The sequence below is a fragment of the Eleutherodactylus coqui genome, chromosome 6 (assembly GCF_035609145.1).
Source record: "Eleutherodactylus coqui strain aEleCoq1 chromosome 6, aEleCoq1.hap1, whole genome shotgun sequence".
Taxonomy (NCBI): domain Eukaryota; kingdom Metazoa; phylum Chordata; class Amphibia; order Anura; family Eleutherodactylidae; genus Eleutherodactylus; species Eleutherodactylus coqui.
In genome coordinates, this window is record NC_089842.1 from 184,361,760 (window position 1) to 184,386,499 (window position 24,740).

General features: G+C 42.6%; 1 protein-coding gene across 2 annotated transcripts; it reads left to right on the forward strand.

Moving 5' to 3' along the window:
* Positions 1 to 24,502, forward strand: EAPP (E2F associated phosphoprotein). 2 transcript variants are annotated; one of them, XR_010793216.1, is made up of 8 exons: positions 1 to 114; positions 3,292 to 3,417; positions 6,597 to 6,778; positions 8,230 to 8,322; positions 8,677 to 8,791; positions 9,194 to 9,319; positions 10,800 to 11,378; positions 18,823 to 24,502. XR_010793216.1 is itself a non-coding variant. In XM_066608434.1 (7 exons), the coding sequence occupies exons 2-7, from the start codon at positions 3,344 to 3,346 to the stop codon at positions 11,074 to 11,076; spliced, it is 867 nt and encodes a 288-aa protein (XP_066464531.1). In that variant the 5' UTR covers positions 1 to 114; positions 3,292 to 3,343; the 3' UTR covers positions 11,077 to 11,439. The 2 variants fall into 2 exon arrangements, 1 of the variants encoding a protein (XP_066464531.1); XM_066608434.1 differs by lacking the exon at positions 18,823 to 24,502 and having other exon boundaries at positions 10,800 to 11,439.
* The last annotated feature ends 238 nt before the right edge of the window (positions 24,503 to 24,740 follow it).

Genomic DNA, 24,740 nt, shown 5'->3' on the forward strand with positions numbered 1-24,740 from the left:
CACTCCCATCCCTGAGAATACCGTATGCGTTACGTCAATACAAGCGCGACCGGGAAGTGCTGACATCATTATTGTGCGACGCCGCTTTCGGTTGTTTTGTTCCGCCAGAAAAAGGTAAAATGCTTCTTTTTACGGTGTCTACTTGATAAACGGGTGTTCTAGAGCGGGAGGGATGGTTGCATGTTCTGTAAGAGACGGCATGTGTGTCCTGGCCTGTAGTGAGAACTGCTGTCACACAGCTAAAATGCAGCCGGTAAAGCTGGATGTAACTATTCAGGGGTCTGGAAAAGCTGGGTGACCCTTCTGTGGTGGCTGTTATTTTTCCCACACAGTTAGGGCTTGTTCACATGATCATTCATTACTTCCGTTTTCCTGGTCCGTTGCCCATAACTGCACAGATCCATCTTATTATGGAACCAAGCCGCGCTGGACGGACCCCTGTTGATTACAATGAGGCCCGTTCAATTTCCGTTTATCATTTTGCCAGAATTTCTGGGACGACGTAGCGCGGCTTGCTGCAGTATTTATTTTTGGTTTTTAGCGGAAGTCAGCGGCAAAGCGTCATGCAGAAGATCTCGCATCACTTCAATGAAGCAGCGATCCTCTTGCGCTTGTTTTTCGTGTGTCGTAGGATTGGCAAGTGTTTTCCATTGGATGCAATGGGAAACCTCACACTAATGTGCAAATCACACGGCATGCAATGTTTGACTATCCCATTAAAAACAGCGGGCAAAGCGTTCTGAGGGCCACGAAAAAAATAGACCGTGCCAAGATTGTTTTATACTTCGCAGCATTGCTGTGAGGGCAGGGGGGAAAATCGCTCATGTGTATGACTGCATTCAAAGGAACGAAGTTCATATTTGCGTGAGTTTTGTGCTTTTTTAATCTGCATCATTTACGTCCTGTGAAATTTTAACTCTAAGGCTGGGTTCACACAGCACGGAATTGTCGCAAACTTTCCGTGCGGAAATTCTGCACAGCAATTCCGCCCGTGGCTCCTAGTCTCAGGATGAGCCAGCGAGTGGACGAGATTTTGCAAAAATCTTGTCCACACTCTGCGGCCAAACTGTACGGAAACCGACATGCGGCATGGAATTCAAAACCACGGCATGCCAATTCTTTTCTTTTTTCCGCGGTGGCTTCGCTTCTCTCTGTGGGAAGAGATGGCCGCAGTGGAATGCCCACGACGAGGCCGCGGGTTTTGAAACTGTGCTTATCCCACGGAAATCTCGCTGTTTTTCAGTGTGGTCATTCTGCAAGATTTCCGTGGGATTTCGGTCCAGTGTGACCCGAGCCTTGGGTTATGCTCACATGCACTCCGTAGACTGTAGATTTGCCTGTCCAAAATGTGCAGCATTTTTATAAAAGCAGCAAGATGTATGAGATTTCCAGTAATCCCATCCACACGCTGCGGAAAAAATTTGCTGAATATTTGTAGAGTAAGCAGTATATGGGGTGGTTATTGAAGCATATACAAGTTGTTAAAGATAAAAATCCATTCTTTATTCTTAAACTCTTTGCATAAAAAACGCCTGCCATTAAGATGTCATGCAGTTGAGGCACGATCATACATCCAAGATACATGTGACTTTCTTCGGAAATTGAGTGAGATTACACCGGCAGAAAATTCCTTGATAGGATCTTTTGACGTCACATCCCTTTATACTAACATTGCACACGAACAAGGTATATATGCAGGAAGAAATGTGCAGCATAGAACAATCAGGAACCAATTTGTTATAGTAAGAAAAAACCCAAAAGATGGTTATTGGGGACTCAAATTTATCTAAATTTGTTATGGGCATTGCCAATCTGAGCTGTATAAGAACGCACTGTTGTTGTGATTGTTTATTGGCCTCCAGCCTACCATCAAGGTTAGTGACTCTACCGAACTTCTTTCTTTTTTTTTTTCCTTCTTTTTATTTCATCACTTTTTTGCTCTGTTATTTGAGACTTAGGTTTAGTCTGGGTTATTTAACTGAGAGCAAGATAGGGTTCAGCTCCCAATATTTATCTGAATTTAGGATGGCAACTAAGTTTTGGGTTATCCAGGTCAGTAGAGATGAGCGAACGTGCTCACTTAGTACAATTACTCAATCGAGCATTGCTTTTTTTGAGTAACTGCCTACTCGGGCGTAAAGATTCGGGGGGGGGGGGCGGGTGGAGCAGGGGGGAGCCCTCTCTTTCCCCTCACTCCCCACCGCAACTTCCCGCTCACCCCCGGCGCCCCCTGAACCATTTCGCCCGATTAGGCAGTTACTGGAAAAAAGCGATGCTCGATCGAGTAATTGCTCTAAACGAGCACGTTCGCTCATCTCTACAGGTCAGTTTATTAGTACCTGGTCCCAAGTTTAACCTAGTCTTTCACAGATTATTTTCCCTGTGAGATTCCTCTGACTAGTCCGCCGCTCACTTTTGGGAGGCAGGATTTCTTTTCGGTGGAAGATTTTTTTTGCTACACCTATCTTCTTGTGTCCATAACAATTTAGGACAAATTAGAGTCTCCAATTACCATCTTTTGGGTTTTTTCTTACTGTAACAAATTAGTTCCTGATGAGTTGTTCATTCAACAGAAACGCGTTGAACCGAACCAGAAAGGGAAATTCATATAGTTCAAAAGAACTCTTATCTACTTGAATAAAAAAACAAAGAACTTCCAGTCTTGATAAACCTAGTTATCCAGGCACCCGAGCTAGCCCTGGAAATTGACATACTACTGTGGTATCCGCACAGATGAGTGCCCATGAGGTATTCATCATGGTGTATAATAGGGGCAATTTGGTCACAAGTCCTATAACTTCCAAGGAATTGGCGTCAATAAAGCTCTTCTCTGGTGATGGTACAACCTGTCATCCTGATATCATCACCCGGGCATTAAGCTATTGAAACTTTGTGTCCCATAACCCCTGGATACAATTCATTTGTGTCCAAGTGTGCGAAGTTTGGTACACTTGGATTTTTGTACAAATATCTCTATTCTATTTTAAAATAGACCTTCGTCGCTTTCTTTGAAGGTTATGTTTTTGGGATCAGACCAGTGAATTTGACTAGAACCCTTAAAATCACTGACTTTGTCTAAGGGCTGCTTCCTACGAGCAAATATGTATTATTCATGTTGTCCAGACCCGTTCACATGATCACGGGACCCAGCTGCGCCTGAGTTAAAGGGCTATTCAGCCTAATTAGTCCTGGTGTGTTCTTTTCTCTGAGAAATTGCACAATATGTTGCATAACAATTGTAACTTTATATTTCATTACTGATCTAAGTGCAGTAAATGTTTCTGCTTGTAGGACACCTGAGCACATGCTCTACAAGAATAACCCTCAGTAAGATTGATTCACCATGAACCGCTTGCAGCAAGAATACGATGCCTATGCAATTGAAGAGCCTAGTGATGAGGAACGCGGTATTAGTAGGTGATTATCAGAAAATCCATATTCCCTTATTCATACGTCGCCAGGTTCCAAACTGAGAAGTCATTGTTGAGTTACTTATGCACATGCTTAAAGGAGATGTCTCGAGGAAGCAGTTAATTTTTTTTTTTTGCCCAGTCCCCCCCATTAAACATACATTACAAAGCCCCCCTGTAAATGACATTTCTAGCTGGTTCGTACTTACCGTTCCAGCGTTTCAGCAACTTATAAAAGTTTCCTCAAGATGGCCGCCGGCTCTTTCCCCGTCGCTCGCTGCAGCCCGACGTGCGCGCTCCCGAGACGCCGCCAGCTGTGTCTCCATGGCAACCGGACGCATCGCAGCCGCCGACCAGACGCCCCGCAGCCGCCGACCAGACAGCAGGTAACCAGCGCTAGCCCCCGGCTCCCCAGCGCTAGACCCTCAGCCCAGGTGAAGGCCCCGGAGCCCAGCGCTAGGTTCCGGAGCCCAGCGCTAGTTCCCCCGGCCTAGCGGCAGCCCCCCCCCGGCCTAGCGACAGCCCCCCCGGCGCAGCGGCAGCCCCCCCATCACAGCGGCAGCCCCCCCCGGCCTAGCGACAGCCCCCCCGGCGCAGCCCGGCGCAGCGGCAGCCCCCCCCGGCCTAGCGACAGCCCCCCTGGCGCAGCCCGGCGCAGCGACAGCCCCCCCGGCCTAGCGACAGCCCCCCCGGCCTAGCGACAGCCCCCCCGGCGCAGCGGCAGCCCCCCCCCCCCCGACCCATCACTTACCTGGGAGGCTTCTCGGGGCTGCTGGGCTGGGCTGGGCTTCTCCGCTGGGCAGCTCCAGTTTCTGCACCTTCCTCTAACAGAGGATGGTGCAGAATGGCCGCTTCAGCGCGCTCCCGAGCAGTGACAGCTCGTCTGCGCATGCGCAGAAGAGCTGTAGCGGGGAGCACACTGAAGCGGCTCGTGCTGAATGGAGAAGACCGGACTGCGCAAGCGCGTCTAAAAAAGCAAGCTGCCAGCGAATTTAGACGGAACCATGGAGACGAGGACGCTAGCAACGGAGCAGGTAAGTGGAATAACTTCTGTATGGCTCATATTTAATGCACAATGTACATTACAAAGTGCATTAATATGGCCATACAGAAGTGTATAACCCCACTTGGTTTCGCGAGACCACCCCTTTAATGGCTGGCATATTCCCATAGGGAATAATGGTAGTATCTTATGCACGGACCAGCCTTTATGTACACGTGTAAGTTAAGTCTTCCTGGAGCATAATGTTAAAGGAAAACTCCTTGCTTAGCTTATTTTCTGTGTTATGCCTAGTTTGGTTTTAGGAGATGGCACTGGACACATGTAACCAAAGAACAAAAAAAAAAAGGGAATCCCCATGCACTTTTCTTTCAGGGCCTAAGCTAGGCTTAACACAGTGCATCAGTTTTGCTTGGAGTGTTTCCTTAAAGGGGTTTTCCAGGCTAAAGGCCCTTTTACACACATAGATAATCTTTCAAACAACTGAAAGATTTAGTGATCTATTTGCATAAAGTGTTTATGGCTATTATCTTTTGCATGTAAAAGGACCTCCAGGAGCTGTTTGCAGAGCCCAGTGTGTGTTTTTATACATTCCATTGTTCTCCTTGTGGCTAGTGTAAATATGCCACAGGCAGAAAATCCTGCAGTCTGTAATATGAGCGAAATACATTCAAATGGAATATATTTGCTCAGTCTTTCATCAGCTGAACGATGGATTTTAAGTGAACTGAAATCCATTGTTCAAACGAAAAGTGCAGGATGCCCCAGTTTACATGTAATGATTATCACACATTTTCGTTTCTTTTGGACAAATTTTGAGCAATTATCGTTGCATGTAAAAGGGCCTTATGATATTCACAGATTAGGTCATCAATATCAGTTGGGTTGAGTTCCGTTACTTGTGACCCCAGCAGATAAGCAGTTTAAAGAGGCTTCGGTGAGTTTCACAGCATCTTCACTAAATTTTGGCCACAGCCCCTTACATTGTAGCTGTGCCTGGTATACCAGCTCAATCCCATTCCCTTGAATGAGACTTAGCTTCTCTTAGGCCACATGATGGATGAACACGACTTCAAACAGTTGAATGGCAGGGGTCCCAATTGATGGACCCCCACTGTTCTAATATTGATGTCCTACCCTGAGCATAGGTATTTTAGTCCTGGAAAACTCCTCAAAGGCAAAGGCCACATGACAGTATTTGACCTTAATCAGCTGTTTGTACTGTGTCAAATATTTGCTTTGAAATGTGTATTATATAGCTGATTGTTGGATTAGAAACCGTGAACTTGTCTCCAATAGACAAACATTGAGGTAGCGGTTGCAATATTCCCATGATTTTACAAAGTGTAGCCCTTTAGATAACTCCTATAAATGGGCTTATTTTCACACCAATATAGGATCCATGTAAAATACCAAGGTTTGCTAATGCAGCCCTTGCGTAAGAGGAACTCTAACAGGAGGAATACAAGGATCATTCCTGTAGTATATTTTGGAGAAGGCATCTGTGAAATTTTAAAGGGGTTGTCTCGCGAAATCAAGTGGGGTTATACACTTCTGTATGGCCATATTAATGCACTTTGTAATATACATCGTGCATTAAATATGAGCCATACAGAAGTTATTCACTTACCTGCTCCGTTGCTAGCGTCCCCGTCGCCATGGTTCCGTCTAATTTCGGTGTCTTCTTGCTTTTTTAGACGCGCTTGCGCAGATGGGTCTTCTCCCTTCGGCTCCGCTCGGCAGCATCGGCGTTTTGGCTCCGCCCCTTGTACGCATCATCGCGTAGCTCCGCCCCATCACGTGCCGATTCCAGCCAATCAGGAGGCTGGAACCAGCACACGTCACGGGGCGGAGCTACGCGATGACGCGTACAAGGGGCGGAGCCAAAACGCCAATGCTGCCGAGCGGAGCCGAAGGGAGAAGACCCATCTGCGCAAGCGCGTCTAAAAAAGCAAGAAGACACCGAAATTAGACGGAACCATAGCGACGGGGACGCTAGCAACGGAGCAGGTAAGTGAATAACTTCTGTATGGCTCATATTTAATGCACGATGTATATTACAAAGTGCATTAATATGGCCATACAGAAGTGTATAACCCCACTTGATTTCGCGAGACAACCCCTTTAAGTTCACTTTTTAACATCAATCGGATTTTCAGTGACTATTTTTCCTTCTGTGTTGAAAGCTCCGAAGATGAATTAGATGTTCTTCTACACGGAACCCCTGAGCAGAAACGTAAGTTGATTCGTGAATGTCTTACTGGCGAAAGCGAGTCTTCGAGTGAAGATGACTTTGAGAAGGAGATGGAAAAAGAGCTAAGTTCTACCATGAAAACAATGGAGGGAAGATGGCAAAGTCATGGCCCAGGTTTGTTAATGACTTGTTATGAAGTAAAAAGCTTGAGCTCTGCTCACCTCTGTCTTGATTTTGGTTTTTTTTTACAGTATCCATGATTGATCTGTATTGTGGATCCCAACAGTTCCTAACCCATTCTATTCACTATAATATGTCTGTTGGGTTTCGTTTTTTTTTTTTTTTTCTCTTTTTACAAGAGGCAGCAGAACTGTAAAGTGGACTCCTTTTTGTTCTGTCTGCCAATGGTAACAAAAACTTGACAGAAAGAGAAAAAAAAAGCTGGTTTGTACACCGCCAATTTCTAAGCTAGTTTCAGAGCATAATATCTGTACTGATACAATGTATGTTTCTAATGTGAAATGTATATGAAACAGTTGTACAGCTATCGACTTCTCCAAAGCCTTTGGACCTCGCCCATGTAGCCGTTTGGTGGGTATAGGTGAAGCATGATGCATTATTGAAATTATTTGATAAGGCCGGGCTCACACGACCTTATGTTTGCAGCGTATTATACAGGCTCTGTACGGCCGTGTCATACCCAGTAACTCACAGGAAATCAATTACATTGTCTTACGCAGTTCTGCTGACTTTAGTGTTTCGGAATTACTTGATACATGAGCACAAAATAGAATGCGCCATGTTTTATTGTGCCGCGTATTTACACAAGATACAATGCATTGTTCTCTATTGTCACATACATACACACGCCTATACATTGAATATAGGTGATGGGTATACGCATCATTGCTAAGCAACTGCGCGGGAAATATAAACAACAAAGAACAGGTGCATGACTGCGTGCGTGAGTACACGATCATGCGCAGTACAATGTCACTGCCGTACATCACTTCACAGCCAGGGGGCAACAGCTGTAAAACGCTGCGGGGGTCATGTCAGCATTTTACACTTACGGCAGTGAGAGTCCAGCATAAATCAGATTGATTTACCGTATTTTTCGCTTTATAAGACGCACCTGATAATAAGACACAGCTAGGTTTTTGAGGAGGAAAAAAATATTTTGAACTCTCCCAAACCAGCAGGGAGGTATTACTGGAGGAATAAAGAGCAGTAGTACTGCCCCGGAATGAAGTATATACCACTTGTCAACCTGCCATTCCGGGTTCAGAGACAGCTGAGTGTAAATGCAATGGTGGTCTTATTACTTGTCACCCAGCTTTTCAGGAGACCTGAATGTCATCTTTGACTAGTTATAGCGATGTATGTGGTGTAAATGCTTGCATAACTCTGCAGTTGGCATTCAGGATCCTGGAAGAGCTAAGTGACAATGTAATAATTATTTTGTTAGTTGTCACCGAATTCTTCAGGAGGGGGGGGGGGGGGGAGAGGAGTGCGTCTTATAAAGCGAAAAATACTGTACTTATTTTCTAGGTGAATTTGACTTTATTTTGAAGTCATTCGTTATTTATTTGGTGCATTAAATAATCTGAGTCTTTTTATCACAGGTACATCTACAAGCGCTACCACAACCTCAGCAGAAGGCGGCCCGCAGCAGTATTATGATGATGTGTACTTTGACTCTGACTCTGAGGAGGAAGGTAATAAAGATACATTTAGCATATTATGAATACCTGAATGTCTTTAATTGCCTTTCCACCAAGTTATAGCTGTGATTTGAACTGTATATAGTTACATTAAATGGTTGATCTGATCACCAAGGGTCTGACTACTGTAACCTCGGACCATCACCTGTTATGGCTGCTCAATATGCTTTTTTCCTTCATAAATCAGTAATCTGTGATTTGCACTACACTTAATCTTCATCTAGCTGTACATTTTACATTCCTCTGGCATTTATCTCAAAATTCTAGCTTCCTGCTTGAATATACAATTTCTGAACATGTCTGGGTCAATACTAATTAATTGTTTACATTTTCTTCTTGGGGTTAAAGAAGGGAAGAAGCCAAATCGCAAAGAAAAGCGTAAAGTACTGACTAATGATGACTTGCTGTATGATCCACATGAGGATGACCGCCATCAGGAATGGGTAGATGCCAAAAGAAGAAGGTGAGTCTGAAACATAACTTTTGTAATTAAACTAAATTAGAAGCTGATATTTCATGGTCCTAGGGCTTAGAAATCATCATCACAATAAAGTAAGCATGGCTTACCAAAATAAGGGTGGGGCACATCCCACCATCAGACCCCATTGGAAGCCTGTCAGCTCTACACCTTGTGACATTCTGATGGTTTCTCTAATGGGATTTGCCAGTGTGATCCTCTGCTTTTATACCTAATGCTCACACGTCTGATTTGCATATCCCCTTCGTCTGACAGCACAGAACTGGTTGGAGTCGTATTGCTTTTGTAGACATAGTGCACCAGGGATCTGTAATACGGCAGTGGGGTGAATACTATTAAGAAGTGTTATTGAATATTTTTTTTCTAATCAACCTCTTTGATTTACAGCTACAGAAATATACGAAAACGCAGGCAATCGCAGACCCACCCAACCGAACCAAAAGCTCTATCCAGCAGTGATGCCATTTTAAATTGCCCAGCCTGTATGACCACCCTTTGTTTGGATTGTCAAAGGTACGCGTGTTTAGGGTTATTCGGGGTATTCTGGTTTGCATAATGAAACTTTCGTCACCGTGACAGAAAAGGAAACCCTTTGAAGCGCCAAAATGAACTATCACCGAGGGAATCACTAAAATATAACTTTTATTAGATAAAAATTAAAAATGTATCTAAGGCGTGATCCTTTATTCCTGTTAAACTCCCAATGGAGAAATTGGCATTCTATAAGTAGGTAAGTCCATACATCTACTATGTGTTAATGCCCAAATTGTGATGCACTGAAGTATGGTGACACAACTACCGTGACCTGGTGTATGTAGTTTGTATGTAACCAGGAATAAACACTATAGTTGTATACAGCTCCACATATATCAAACACTGCTTGGGCTATCACAGTAGCAGCGGTTTTATATTCTTATGTTGGAGCTGACAAAAAAGTATAGCATTATTCGGTACAGGGCAGTAATAGAGCACACTTGAAACGTGATCCCCGTCTGGTATTGTACTAAAGTTAGAGCATATACTGTATATCAGTGCCCAGCATATGTGGCATTGATGTCAGTATGGTATATCAACGGATATAGTTGGCTATACCCTGATGTAATAAACAGCTCCAATTGACACGGTCACTATTATACTTTTATAGTGACTAACGTGACTAATAGCAATTTTGATGTTATATGTTATATAATGGAGCTGGCACATAGACTTCACCGCTGAATGGTCTGGAGTACAGGGTTAAATAGTGTATAGGTATGATGCAGCACTAGAACTCCATGTGGTTTAACCCCATGACCATTACTAATAAGTGCAGCGGAAAGTCTCAAGCCAGGGTCAGCAAAAAAGATGACCCTCTCATATGGACTATACACTGCTATATGCAGCCGATAAAAAAGCTGATAACTGCTTCCATTCAGATAGATGCCGCTTTTTGTGACATTTTGTAGTCACTAGCAGCAATAAGCAGTTGAACTAGGGAGAGTTCAATATAATGTGTACTGAACTCTCAATGTCAGTAACTGCTACAGTCACTATCACCATCAGCGCATGAATAGCCAGATGAAGGCTAATGTGGACATCTGTAGCATGTCTAACACATCAGCAGGGCTATCATAGCTAGCTGACACCATCAACGCATTTCAGCGGTCATTGGTGAGGTGACCGCATCATCAGGATGGTGAGTGTATAATATAGAACCGAACAGCCTGACCGGCTGTATAAGAATGAGCAGCATTCTCCATTGGGAGTTTAACAGGAATAAAAGGATCACGCCTTAGATACATTTTTTATTTTTATCTAATAAAAGTTATATTTTAGTGATTCCCTCGGTGATAGTGCATAATGAAACTTACATTTTTTTTCCAAAATACTCTGTATCAATTTTTTTTTTTTTTTAAACTTTCAGTGGATAAAATTCTGCCCATGTCATGTGACCTGAAGAAGATTTGTAATGTATTCATATAGCTAAAATATCCATGATATTATATTTTTGCAGGCACGAATCGTATAGGACCCAATACAGAGCCATGTTCGTCATGAATTGCACTGTCAACAAGGAGGAGGTTTTAAAATTTCCTGAACAGGCCAAAAAGAACAGACGACGGGAGAGAAAGAAGATGAAGACTCTTTCTGCAGAATCGACCATGGAGACACAGAGTAAAGACACAGACACTTACCACCCTGTGAAATGCAATGAGTGTTCCACAGAAGTTGGTGTTTATGACAAAGACGAAGTTTATCATTTCTTTAACGTTTTAGCCAGCCACAGCTAGGACCCAAACATTGACTTTCTCCGTCAAAATTTACAGTTTTGATTTAACTTTTTTTTTCTTTTATATTGATTTGCAATTTTAGCATTGAAATATCTTTGGAGATGAACGTATTCCTGATATCAGTAATAAAATCCAGTCAATATCACATGGATTTGCATCACAGGACTTGCTGAATTTGACTTCAAAGACATTGAAATGTGTATTTTTTTGTAAATCATTCCAACTTTATACCCTAGGACACATTGAGATCATTTAAAGAAAAACAACTTGTAATATTTCCAGCTGTTCCTGTCTTAGGACCTGTAAGTAACTAATATGTACAGTACTGGAGTTCACAATTATATACTAGCCTGTCCTCTGGAATCCACTTCTTATTTCCCTTTTGGACATGTTGTTTGCACATTTACAACCAGGAAGTGTTTCACAAACTTGATATTTCTTGGGACTAGTCTGTTTTTCCAGATCACACCAGCATATTCTCACTCATGCCCCTTCACACTTCCATTCGTGTGCCTGTTAGGCTGGTGACGCATAAGCGTTTTTCGGCTGAAATACATTGGCCACGGGTATCTTGACCCAAACTCCTAGTTTCATAGGAATCTATACTTTTCGAAGTTTGGTTCAGGAAACATGCGGTCAGGCCGGGACGCTCGTTCATCTTTCTGACTCATAAATGTGGCCGGAATATGCTCACATGTCTTTAGCGTTGGTCAGTGTGGTTGCCATCCTATTGTCAAACATGTTCTGGGTCATGTGCAGAGAGAAAAACACTATGCAGGAATAATCCTCCTTCTTTCCTACCCCATGTGTCTTATTTTGGTTGTTAGGGTGGTCTAAAAAGAGGCTGCTGCGCCCTGGATGTAGTTTTTTTTTTTCTTTTCTTTTTTTGTATAAATTCTTTATAACTTTATTAAACATTGGTCCTGTTGGTGCCTGCAACCCTACTATATGGTCAAGACCAAGATCCACAAGTGAAACTGTCATGTGTGGAAGAGCTGACAGACTCTGAGTCATATTTGTATCTCAGAGCTGAGAATTAAGCACATAGCAGGAAGGGTGCGTTCACACGTCGCCGATTTGCTGTGGACTTTGTCACAGATTTTGGTGCAGAGATGCAGCAGCTTTCACCCTTTCAGTTGAATTAGAAATTGAAGGTGTGAAATTTGTTGTAGATCTACAATATCTGCAGCAAATCATTGACGTGTGAACGCACCATTAAATAGCAGATTGCACAAAACTGAGGTAGGGAGCGATGCTTTGTGTATGAGCCAGAGGGGCCATGGACAAGCTCCATAGAGGGGGCAGCTGTAACTCTAGGGGCCATCTCTGCAGGGTCCCCTGTGGCTGATAGTAGGCTCTCTGAGTGTGAGACAGAAGTGGCCTGTGGCATTGACAACAGCTGGGATGCCTTGGAGTTGAGCAGGGCAAGAAGAGAACAGCAGTAGAAACAAGTCACAGAGAGGGAGGTTATTGAGCAAGTACATCAACCTCATCCAGGGATGGCAGAACAGGTAATTGGCTTCTGATACCCCATGTGCTATGTGAATGTGTACAGAGAATATACAGTTGTAGCTAGAGGTCTTCCCAATATTTACAGAGTAAAGCAAGACCTACCCAGTTCCATTTTTATAAGTTGTGTTGTGATGTTCTGTCTTGTAAGGTGGGATTGTCATACTTCGCACACATGTGAGTTGGGAACAATGGACCGAGGTGAGGTAACCACGAGTTTCTTGTCTATGGGGGGACACAAGTGACGTTGCTGATCCCTGGTACAGAGGACTTGGGTAACAATCATAGTTGGTTAAGGGTGGACCCATGGTTGCACAGAAGGAGCTGGTGGAAGTCAGTCAATAGGTTAGGTTAAATTGTGCCCTAGGCTAAATGGTGCCCTCTTCCTGATCATAACAAAAACACTAGGTAGAACTTCCACTGGTTAGTTAAAAGAATAGGTTAAGTCCCCTGGTGCAAGCACCAAGTCGTTACTCACTCCAAGGGTGACGTCACATCGTGACGTTTTCTTGGCAGACTGTTTTTGCCATTGCCTTCCCCAGTCATCTTTACCACCCAGCAATATGGGTAGTCATTTTATCGACCTTGAAAGGATGGAAGGCGGAGGCCTCATGTCCACGGGGAAAATCAGGCCTGCGCAGATTTCTGCTGCGGATGCACTATAATTGTCTTTTTTTTTCATGCGGGAGATCAATTGAGATATGAGCTCCCGCACACGTGATCCACACTAAAATGGAGCATGTTGCATTTTTTTTTCACTCGTGTGAAATCCGCAATTGACTTAAAATACCATCCGCGGCTATTTAATTAACTGCGAATGGTCAATGCTCTCTTATGGGATGTGGATTTGCTAAATATAATTTCCCCATGGACACGTGGCCTGAGTCAACATTGAGCTGGCTATCTGAACCACGCAGGGATTCAACCTGCAACCTTCAGGTCGTGAGCAAGAGCTTAGGACCGTGTTGTAATGTAGTTGTAATACACTCACCAGAAAATCGCAATTTGTTTCCGTTCTGACCACTTGACATCGGAACCAGTTTATTCATTCACACCTTCTAAGAACCATAACCTTGTATTTTTAGTCATATGAGGGTTTGTTTTTTTTTGTGGGGCGACTTACAATTTTTAACCCCTTGCAATACTGCAGCCCTTTTTTGTTTTGTTTTCATTTTTTTCCTCCCTGCTTTCAAAGAATCATAACTGGTCACATAGCTACATGAGGGCTTGTATTTTGCAGGACGAGTTGTATTTTTTCCATTGATCATACCGTGTACTGTATTGAAAAACTTTCTAAAAGCGGAGATATGGGGAGGAGGGGAGAGAAACACAATTGCCCCATTTAGTGTGGGATGGGAGGATTGCTTCTATGACGTTCACGTTGCAGTAAAAATTACAAGTTATCTTTTCTGTGGATCAGTATTATGGCAATACCAAATTTATACACCCTATTTTTTGCTCTATAGGGCCTCGGTCAGATGGGCCTCGGGCAAAAAGAGCGCTTCTAAAAGAACCAATGCGTTCCTATAGAGCGCTCACATGAGAGAATGTTAGGTCAGATCCTTTTGCGTACCTATCTTTGGTGCGTGATGTTCAGGAGTTTCCATTGACTCCTTTGGGAGCAGGAGTTTAGGGAAAATCCTGCGCAGGGAATAGATTCCCTGCTGCTTACAGTACAGCAAGACCTTTAAAACATGCTGCCCAGAAGCACATTTTAAATAGCCCGCTGTAATATCCTATTACTCCCTGCGGGGATGAGGGGACTCCCCGAGGGTTCCGTTAATCAACGCGGGGACTAACCGGAATTTACAATGGGACATTTAAAATGTGCTTCTGTGCTTTTAAATGTCCTGCTGTAAGCAGTGGGGTATTGCTCCTGTACCTGCTGGGCAATTCCCTACCAGTAGGGGACTCCCTCCCCCTTTCTCCCCAAAGGCTTTCCCTATAGCAGGAGAGAGAAGGGGTGGGGTTACAGGGCTTTCCTCAAGAGTGTGGGAGGATGGATCTACCCTTTGGGAACATAAGTTAGACAATCGATAGCAAATGTCTAGGCACATAGGGTTACCTGTCTTCTAGATTCGAGTGCCGTGCTGAAATTCAGACCGACCCTGTAGTTGTGTGATCAGGATCTCGTCTCCTTGTCACACAGCTGCCACCTGGGTCCGCTCCATAGCAGGATACATTATGCAGTATGTTAAATAGTTCCACTGAAAAATACGATTCATCTGGCTAAAACAAGCCCCCATGTAGCTACGGTATGTCATGAAAATAAAGTTATGATTTTTTTGATTTGGGAGGAAAAAGGAAAAATGACAAAAAGGGCTGCAGCAGGAAGGGGTTAAGGGAATGCAGATCATAGAATAGCCACAATGAGAGAAGAACACCATTTTCTGTAAATGTATCCGGACACTCTTGTCAGGAATCATTTCCTTCCCTCTCCATAGATCGGTGGGTAAGCCTGTTGTTTATACTGGCTTGGCGCCCATCTCTGCACAGCTGGAAGTACAAGAGGTGAGAGTCTCTCAGCCTCTGCATTGATGGGCAGCCATGAGCATGCACTATGTAATTTGGGAACGTAATAGATGAAACAATGTCCCACATGAAATGTTGAGAGGAAGACAAGGGATGATCTGTAGGTGTAATGTGAGCACACAATAGCACAGAATATTCATTTTCTCCCTATTATCATGGAGTATTTTTTAAAATCTTCTAATATGCTTAATTTCTTACATTAAAAGAAAAAAATAGTTTTTACTTATTTTTATTATTCCCCAAAGGCAACTTGATTTTGCGATTGATTGACTGCTTATACAATATACTGCAATACTTCAGTCTCTCTCTGCCTCTTCCCCCCCCCCCCACTCCCCTCTGCAACCCCCTGCTCATGCCCGGCGCCCCCCGAATCTTTTCACCCGAGTAGTCAGGTACTCGAAAATAGTGATGCTCGATTGCGAAATCGCCCTTAACGAGTACGTTCACTCATCTCTACCTACGACTCCTATGAAACCCAGACTGCACCCACAGTCTCACTGTGTACCCCCTGAAAGCTTTTGGGGGCATTTAAAGGGACTAGAAACGTGACTGGTGTTATCTCCTATCGCAGGTTTCAGCTATCAAAAATGGCCAACACCTGAGGCTCCTGAGCCTGCTCCATACACAGACACCTGGCATTCACCATATACGTATGGCACATGTCAGGAAGGGGTTTTGAGATACATATAATGAATTTAATAACTTCTATCTTTTTTTTTTAATCCCTGGATAGTAAATATCCCTCACCCCCTCACTAGACGTCTCCCCTAAAAGTATGTACAACACCCCCATACTACTTTCTCCACATACAGTGTGTAAATCCCCCTACTATATATCTCTCGCCCAAGAGTGTGTGTGTGTGTGTGTATATATATATATATATATATATATATATCTCTCTCTGTGTGTGTGTATCTGCCCCTACCCCAGCTCCTAGGGTACATTCACATGAGCATATGCATAGTTTGGCCTGTGAATGCGCGGTGTATCTTGCGTGCTTTTTGCTATCTGTATTTTTTTTTTACACCTATAAAGATACAGTGTATTTGTGCATGTAAAAAACCCGCCACAAAATCCCATCGATTATGTGTGTAAATACGCCGCGAATACTTAGGTTTCCTGTGTATTTATACACTCCCATTGATTTTAAAGGGCTATTACGGTGTATAATAAGCACCAAGAGAAAACATGCTATGGTTTTTTTTCACGCAACCAAAAAAACGTCGCATGAAAAATACGCAGATATAAAAATCATCATTGGATCATTCAATAGTCATTCGGTTTAATTACCACTTGTTCAGTCCTTCTCAGTCACTTAGACAGTGAAGGTGAACGACTGAATGATTTCTCGTGTGAACGAGCCCATCATGTACCTGTTTCCCTGAAAATAAGACATAGCATGATTTTCTAGAATTTTTGAGGTAGCTTGAAATATAAGCCCTGTCTTATTTTCAGGGAAACAGGGTATCTGCCTGTATATACAGGCTGCCCGAGTGGCCCCTTCACATAGGCGTATTTGCATGCGCAAAATTTGTGCGTGCAATATGTAGAGATCAGAACCTATTGATTTCAATGAGTTCGTTCTCACTACAACTTTTTTGCGCATGTAAATCACCGCATGCTCTATGTTTTGTGTGCTTTTGTGCACCAAAGGTCCCCTATAGGAGGTGCACATTCAACATACTCGCAAATGTGCAATTCTGCAGAAAAAAAGAGTATATCTGGAACTCAGGCTAAATAGCCTTTAAAATCATAGCGTGGCTGCGTCCTGCGCACATGTCAACTGACCCTGCAAGCGCAAAAAAAGAAAAACGCAAATGCATTGTGCTTACGTGACTGTTTGCGCATATGCTTGTGTGAAGAGGCCCTTAGGTTACATGTAGCTGGGCGAGTGCTAGAAAGGTCTGGGAAAAATCAGACCTACTTCACACTTGTAAACCTGCGGTTTTTCAGGCTTCAGCGATGTGTTTCTGTGTTAACAATGCATGATTCGCATCACTTTTCACGTACATAAAAAATATTGCATGTTGTTCTAATAGCTGAAATGGGAAAAATGAGTCGCACTTACATGCAAATCGCATTGCATGTGATTCAGGTTTTTTTTCACACTTCCATAGGATTCGCCCCAAAATTAGGACATACTGTGATTTTTCTATCTCACACTATTGCTGCGAGTGAAAAATTGCTCATGTAAATTAACCTTTTGCAAATAATGGATTTCTTGAACGTGCGAGTTCTGTGCGTCTTGCAATTGTACAGAGCTCATGTATGAATACTCTACATGTAAAAACAGCCTTAGTCTTCATTCACACGAGCGTAGGCATTTTTACATTTGCCTGCTGGTGCTGTAAAAATGCGTCAATGGACGTTTTTCCGTGATCACGTCCAGCATTTTCACCCTCATTCACACCTACTCAAGTAAAATACGCTGCATCCTAGAAAACCCTCACTCTGCAAAAATCCTCGGGATGCCATCCAGTGCCTAAATAGAGGCACCTGTAAACTTTTCGCAGTGTTGGACTTTTTTCCCCTGCTCCCATAGGAGTCTATGGGACCTGTCGGCGTATACTGGCCAAAACATTTATCTTTTTGGCCACCGTATATATATGTCGAACGTATTTCAGTCGCATATGTTCTATTTTCAGGGAGTCAATGTTTTTACGCGCCGTATATTCCCCGTGTGAACAAATGCAATGTCTCAGATGGTCACATGTATACGGTTGGGTGTAAAAACACGGCGTATATGCGCTTGTGTGAATAAGCCCTTACAAACAGCTTCTATAAGAGAGAAATACTGTAAAAGAGCAGAGCTTTTTCTACGCCGCTGTTTATAAGCATACGTAATAATTTACGATGTGTGAATATTTAGGGCCCATTACAGGCAGATTTTTTTTACTGCATTAAATTAGTATATTAAGTTTTGCAATTTTGACATGGGTGCATTAAAACAAATGCCATATACATTTACATATCTTCATGGCTTTCTTTTTAGCTCACCCTGATTTCTGAGAGTTGTACCATCACTTGGGCCTTCTTTGTTTTTTCTACAGACCAGATATTTCAGACGCCCGAGTGAATGAGCTCCTACAAACATCTTTTTTTTTTTTTCAAATTGACTTGCCCTTTAATTGCAAGGAATTACCCAAAGGCCTCCACTTTTGGTTTGGTATTTAAATGGGTGGTGACAAATCAGCTGAAAGCCAATCAGATCATCTGAGTGTTTACAGCAGCCCAAGACTGACGGGAACGGGACAAGCATTTTTATGTTAGTGAGGCAGAGGCCGTTTGGATGGAAATTCTGCTTAACGGGAAACAATGCTGGAGGAATTCGAGTTCAGAACTTGTAACATAAGTCGTCTGTTAGACTAAGCCCATCTGTTGCTCTTCCGTAGTGTCACTAGTTAATGTAGCACTAAACCTAAAATCCTTTTTCTGAGCTTCCTCTCTGTTATCCCATTGACTATCCCCATTATCAGTCTCTTCCCAGCCTGGTGGGTCTGATTACAGGGAAATAGCTTGCATTAAACTGCGCAACACTCTCTTACGAAACCCCTGGGCGTCACCCTGAGAGTAGCAGTGCTCCCTCTAGACTGTGCACTAGGGAAAGAAGAGTTAAACAGGTATACATTACAGTGAGTCTGCCCGGAAAGGAATTTTGTATCCAAAGTATGCTTGATTTTGAATTTTTAACCCTATCTTTTTCAGAGCCTTCAGTGAATTGCAAAAGCTGAGCTAGTAGAAAACTGTAGCCCACAGAGAAGCAGCTCCTCCCCGCTGACCCCCCCCCCCCCCTCCTCATTTCCTTTGGAGGTTTTTGGCACATACAGCAGAACAAACGCTTCTGTTTACAACAGACTGGATAGAGAATTGACACAGAAAAAAAAGAACTTGCAAGGTTCCGAGAGAAAGCTCTTCTTCATTCCTTCCAAACAATGGCTGTAAGTACTGCCCAAGTGGGGAACTTATCTATCACCACTCAAGTGGTACCGGCAGGTGAGAACAATGTTCCAGGACTCGTCACTGTCCCTTCTACTCAGAACTGGGCTCAAGTGCTGTCTCAGAAGAAAAAGCTGCCTATTAAGTCGCTGAGTGCAGTGATTATCCTTATAGGCACACTGCAATTGTGTATTGCGGTCTCCATGTATATCGCTGACAATAACTACCTATCACTTCTTTCACGCAGTAGAGTCTATATTCTTAGTCTGGTGTTTATTTCCACTGGAATCCTTACCGTTGTTTTTGCAAGCGAAGAAAGTATTGTGAAGATACAAACCTGCCTTGTCAGTCACGCGATTAACGCACTATCTGCCGCTATTGGAATGGTTTTATATGCAATCCAGATTTATACCGATTCTCAGGCATGTTGGCAGGCTATAAATAATTCCGAACATAGTCGGTGTGCTCCGACTGTGCCTAATGGTACTTCTACTTATGAGCCATACCACCATTATTATAGCTGGGATTACGGAGAATATGTTTACACGCTGCGCCTGTCGCTGAACTCTCTGGTACTGTTTTATATCTTTGTTGCCTTCATCATTTCGATCTGTATCATATTATTCAGATGGAAATTACTTCAAAAAACCAAATACACTTTGCTTGTCAACTAACGCACAAAATGATGGAAGAGGATACCACTGATTATCATAATATACAAAGTCACAAAGTCCTTCTTATGTTTGGTATGCAAATTCTGATGTCATCAACCCGAAAATTAAACAGGAAGTAAATAACTGCCATATTGTGAACATCTGGAGGAACCGCACCTTTCTTGACTTTGTCAGAGATGAACGCATTTTGGACAAATTTGGAAACTGGGAACTGAAGATAAAGCTTTAAAAGGAGAAGTCTTCTAACTTTTCTTGCTTGTGGGATTTTCAGCATTTGCTTTGAAAGACCATCAAAAGACGTAATAGGTGGGATTTAGCCACATTAGTACAAGGAAGAACAATTGTACACGGCAATCAGTTAGGTCGAGAACTGTAATCTGATTAGTTGCTATGGACAAAGTGTTCTACATTTCCCTTGCACTAGTTTTCATTAATCCCCTCTTATGCATACACGGATTTGTAATATGGCACCCATAGCCGCCTATGTGCCCGTACATAACTGATTCTTATATGGAGGAAGTTGTGGGATATCATTGCATGTTTCATCCCATGCTGTATTACAGAGGTCTTTTTCTTCAAAAACATGAGTGACACACAGGGTCTATATGCTAATTAACACTGTGACTTGTGGGCTGAGTTCAAACTGAGTTTTTCTTTTATAGAGGTTGTCCTGTTGTAAGCTATTTAAAGTCTATCTTTCAGGATAGGTCATCAATAATAGATATGTAGTAGTTCATCAGCTGGGACACCCACTGATCGGCTGATATTTTCATGCACGGAGTTGATTTCTGCAGGAAGCAGACAGCTCCCCTTTCCCATTGCAGTGGCCCAGCTTCGTATCACAGGCAAAGTTCCTATTCATTTCAGTAAGAACTTGACCTGCAATACCAAGCCTGGCCACTGCAGTGAGAACAGAGCTGTCTGCTTCCTGCATAAATGCGCTAAGTGCATGAATGCACCAGGCCAGAGAGCAACTGATCAGTAGGTTTCCCAGGTAGTGCATCCCAACAATTTACTATTTTAAGAAGAGGCCATCAATAATTTATGGACCTTTTAAGCTCAAACTAGTATAAAGATTTTAATTCTTGTGCCCCCCCCCCCCCTTTAGGGTATGATTATATGTAGCAAAAGGTGGGTGGCCATGATGTGGCTCAAAACTGCACCAACATGTTGTTCGGCATTGTTTTCAAATTAATTGTTAATGGTTTTGCATGTAATACTGCTGTTTACCAACAATCTCTTATGTGTGTGAAGGGTCTATGCAACAATAGCTGCATGATTATACAGGTAAACGGCAGTTTTACCCACAAACTAATTCACGATTAATTTGAGAACCATGCGAAACAGCATTTTGGCAATATTTTTAGCCATATTAGTCACATCATGGCCTTGCAAAGGCCACCATGCGTGTTCTTTCCTTTAGGCTCCACACCTAAATAGAACTGAGCTTTAACTTCTCTTGACAAGTATTTGAAAACTATTTCCCCTAATATTAAAAATTCACCAATTTGTTTAGAAAAAGTTGTTAGATTTTCTCTCCAACTTTTTCTTTATTGTACAAATCTTGGAGCTGGGTGGCGATCCCTGGGAGCTGTAAGGGTGCTTTCACATGGACATAATTATCCATGCAGATTTTGATGCGGAACTGAAATGGCTTAGATCCGCCTGCGGTTCTGCATCAGAAAGAGACTTGCAAGTTTTGGTGCGGACTTCGCAGTAGTTAAATAAGCCACGGAATAATTCCACCCTGCCTGACAGCACCCTGATGGTATCCATATTGGCTGCCACCCAACTTTCTCAAAATCAGATGTAATTAGGAAATAGCTGGATATAATTTTTAAAGAACCCAACAGAAGAGATAACTTACATGATATTTAAAGGTGTGTTAGTGGAAGAACTGCCGTATATAATAATAGTCGTGTCTGATCACAGACTTCTCATTAAGATTTATTTTCAAGCCTAGATCATCAGTGGATCCAAAACCACACAAAATGTGAAGAAGAACTACAGCTTACCATTATACTTCCTACTTCGGGCGCAGTCACACTTTCGTTAGGGCTGCCCGTTATAATGTCATTTCTCTGTTCTGCTTTTGGAACAGAGAAATAGAAATAAATGTTTTTTTCTTTTTTGTCCCCTCTCCCGCCCCCCCTCCTAATAATTTCAATGAGTTTTCAGGAGAAGGGCAAGCAAATAGAAAGTTTTCACTTTGCTTCCATTATGTTTGTTCTGTTAGGGAACAGAAACCTAATTCCTACTAAGATGTGCTCACAATTTTGGCAGCACTTTCCTGTTATGATGCTGTTAGAGAGCATAACAGGGTGATGTGTTTTTTTTATACTCGTCTGCTCCTGCGATCCAATGCTGCCACCCTCCGAAGATCTCACGGGGGTGAAAAATCAGACGCTTTTCAGAGTCCTGTGCGCGCTCTGCTATACAAGTCTATGGGAGAAGCGCACGCACGGGACTCTGAAAAGAGTCAGATTTTCCAGCCCCACACGATCTTCGGAGGGCGACATTGCTGGATCACAGGAGCGGGTGAGTATGAAAAATACATCACCCAGCTAGCTCCCTGTCACCTATTCTGATAGCACCATAAATTAGTTTAGAGTCTTGTGGGGACATTCCCTTTAAAGCTTTGAATAACTATTATGTGTTCAATCAGTGCAAATGTGTAAAAGCCTGACAATGATCCATATGCCTGAGCACGCTACAGTAATACAATAGGGAATTTTTCCTTGCAAATTTGATTAAGTCACTAACTTATTAGGTCACGTTCACATGGCCGAGAGTAAGTTACTCCCTCCCATAGTATAGCACACGGACAAACAATCCATGTGCTGTATGATGTGTGAGACACCGTACATTGCATGTTCCATTCTTATGCAAGACAAAAATAGGACATGTAGCAAGTTTTTTAAACTGGGACCACCGAAGTGAAAGATCGCTCATGGGATTGAACCCATTTAAACGAATGGGTTTATTTTCCAGGTGAGTTCTGTCAATCTTGGGCACAGATAGAACTAACTTGAGTATACTGGCCATGTGGATATAGCCTTATGGTGCCCATACGTGCTGCGGTGATCCAGTATAGATACACATGGATCAACACTAAATTATGAGCACCACTTGTTCTTGGCAGTTGAAACAACAAACGCTCTTTCCCATGCGATGGAATATTCGACAGGGCGCTGTGGGATATTCCACTGTCTAAATGCGGATTTGATATGAGATTGCCAGCAGAATTCTACCATTTTCAATTTCACATCAAAATTCATATGTTAGATATGCAGATTTTGGACCAGATTTTTCAATACATTATACCATCTTTTACATTATACCATTTTTCGATCCATTATACCATCTCATGTGGAAGAGCGCCAACAATCCAGGTGCAGCCAATTAGCAGTGATCCACAGGTGATTTCAGAGTATCACCGCCGCATGTATGTGTATCCATAGAAACATATGGTGGTTTTTCTACTTTAAGCACAAATTTACTTCCACTGAGGACTTTACGCCAAGTTCAGACACAGCAGAACTTGATGCTTATGTTTTTTTGTTTATCCAATGTATGGAATTGGTCGTAAATTGGACTGCATCTCCCTTGTAAAGGAGCTGCTGTTCTCTTCCTGAAGCGAACCGTATACTCGCCCTTTGATGTGCCTTACTATATTGATGCAGAAATATTATTATGTACTCTATGAGCATATCGATGTACCTGGACAAAACCACTTAAAGGGCTCACGGACATGGGCGTATGTGTCCCACGTATCACGTGTGTATTTTTCACAAGGTACACAGCAAATACACATATAATACGTCAAAATAGGAGATGCTACGTTTTTTCACACATGTGAAAAAAATTCAAGTGTGAGTGGCCCAATAAAAACCAATGGGTCACATACGCCCGCGTGAGCCCTAAGGCTAGCACTGTACAGTTTGATATTCTATAGTAATAACAGAGTTTTATTTTCATTATACCATTATTATTCTACTTATTAAACACTTTTGTATCACAATAACCATTATTTCCTCTATCAGGGTCAGTAAGTGTATCGTTTCTCCTTAGGGAGAGCACCTAGAAAGTGTGAGGAGACTTATAAGGCCACACATAGCCCTCTGGGAAATGTATGCAAATGAGAAGATGAAATAATGCCTCTACAGTGCCACCTATTAGAAGGCAGCAATCCTGCAAGTCAATGTCAGACCTTTTAACAAGCACTGGGAATGTAAGGCAAAGCCAAAGTCTTTTCCAGAATCAAAAGATATAACCATGCACAACTATACCTCTTCTGACCCACATCATGGGCTTCTCCTCCACCCAAGCTAGCATCATACTGCACACTGATGAGAGGCAGAAACCACAAAACAGTCTATCTGAACATGGTTATCTTTTCATTCTGGAGAAGACTTTGGCTTTAGCCTGTATTCCCAGTCATTGTTACAAGGTTTGTTATAAAGTTAGATGTTGACTTGCAGGAATGCTGTCTTCTAATAGGTGGCGCTGTAGTGGCATGTTCCATCTTCTGATTTGCATAAAATTGCTCTATCAGGACATTGTATTTGCACTGTATCTACTAGGGCTGCTATTGTGTGAAGCAGTAGGACCCTGTAATACTATACATATATGCATTTCAGTGATATATACATTTTATGTTAGACTCACATTTTTCTTGTTGTTTTCTATGTGTTATATTTGGTGACATCTGATAAATTTGTATTTCATAAAATGATTTGATGTGTACCAATAAATCTTTTCCGCTTGTGACATAACTGTAGAAGCCAGCTTTTTTTAAAATAACTTAGTGCTATGTATAGATATATAGTATATGTACAAGATCAGGACATGGTGCCCCCCACCCTTAAATCAATTAAAATGGTAGAAATTGAGTCATTGGTAGTTACGGGCTTAATCGGAGTCAAATACTTGGTGGTTTATTTACCTCCTCAGGTTGTCTGGTGGCAGAATCATTAGTCTACAATCTTGCAGGCAGGAACTAATTTACATGCA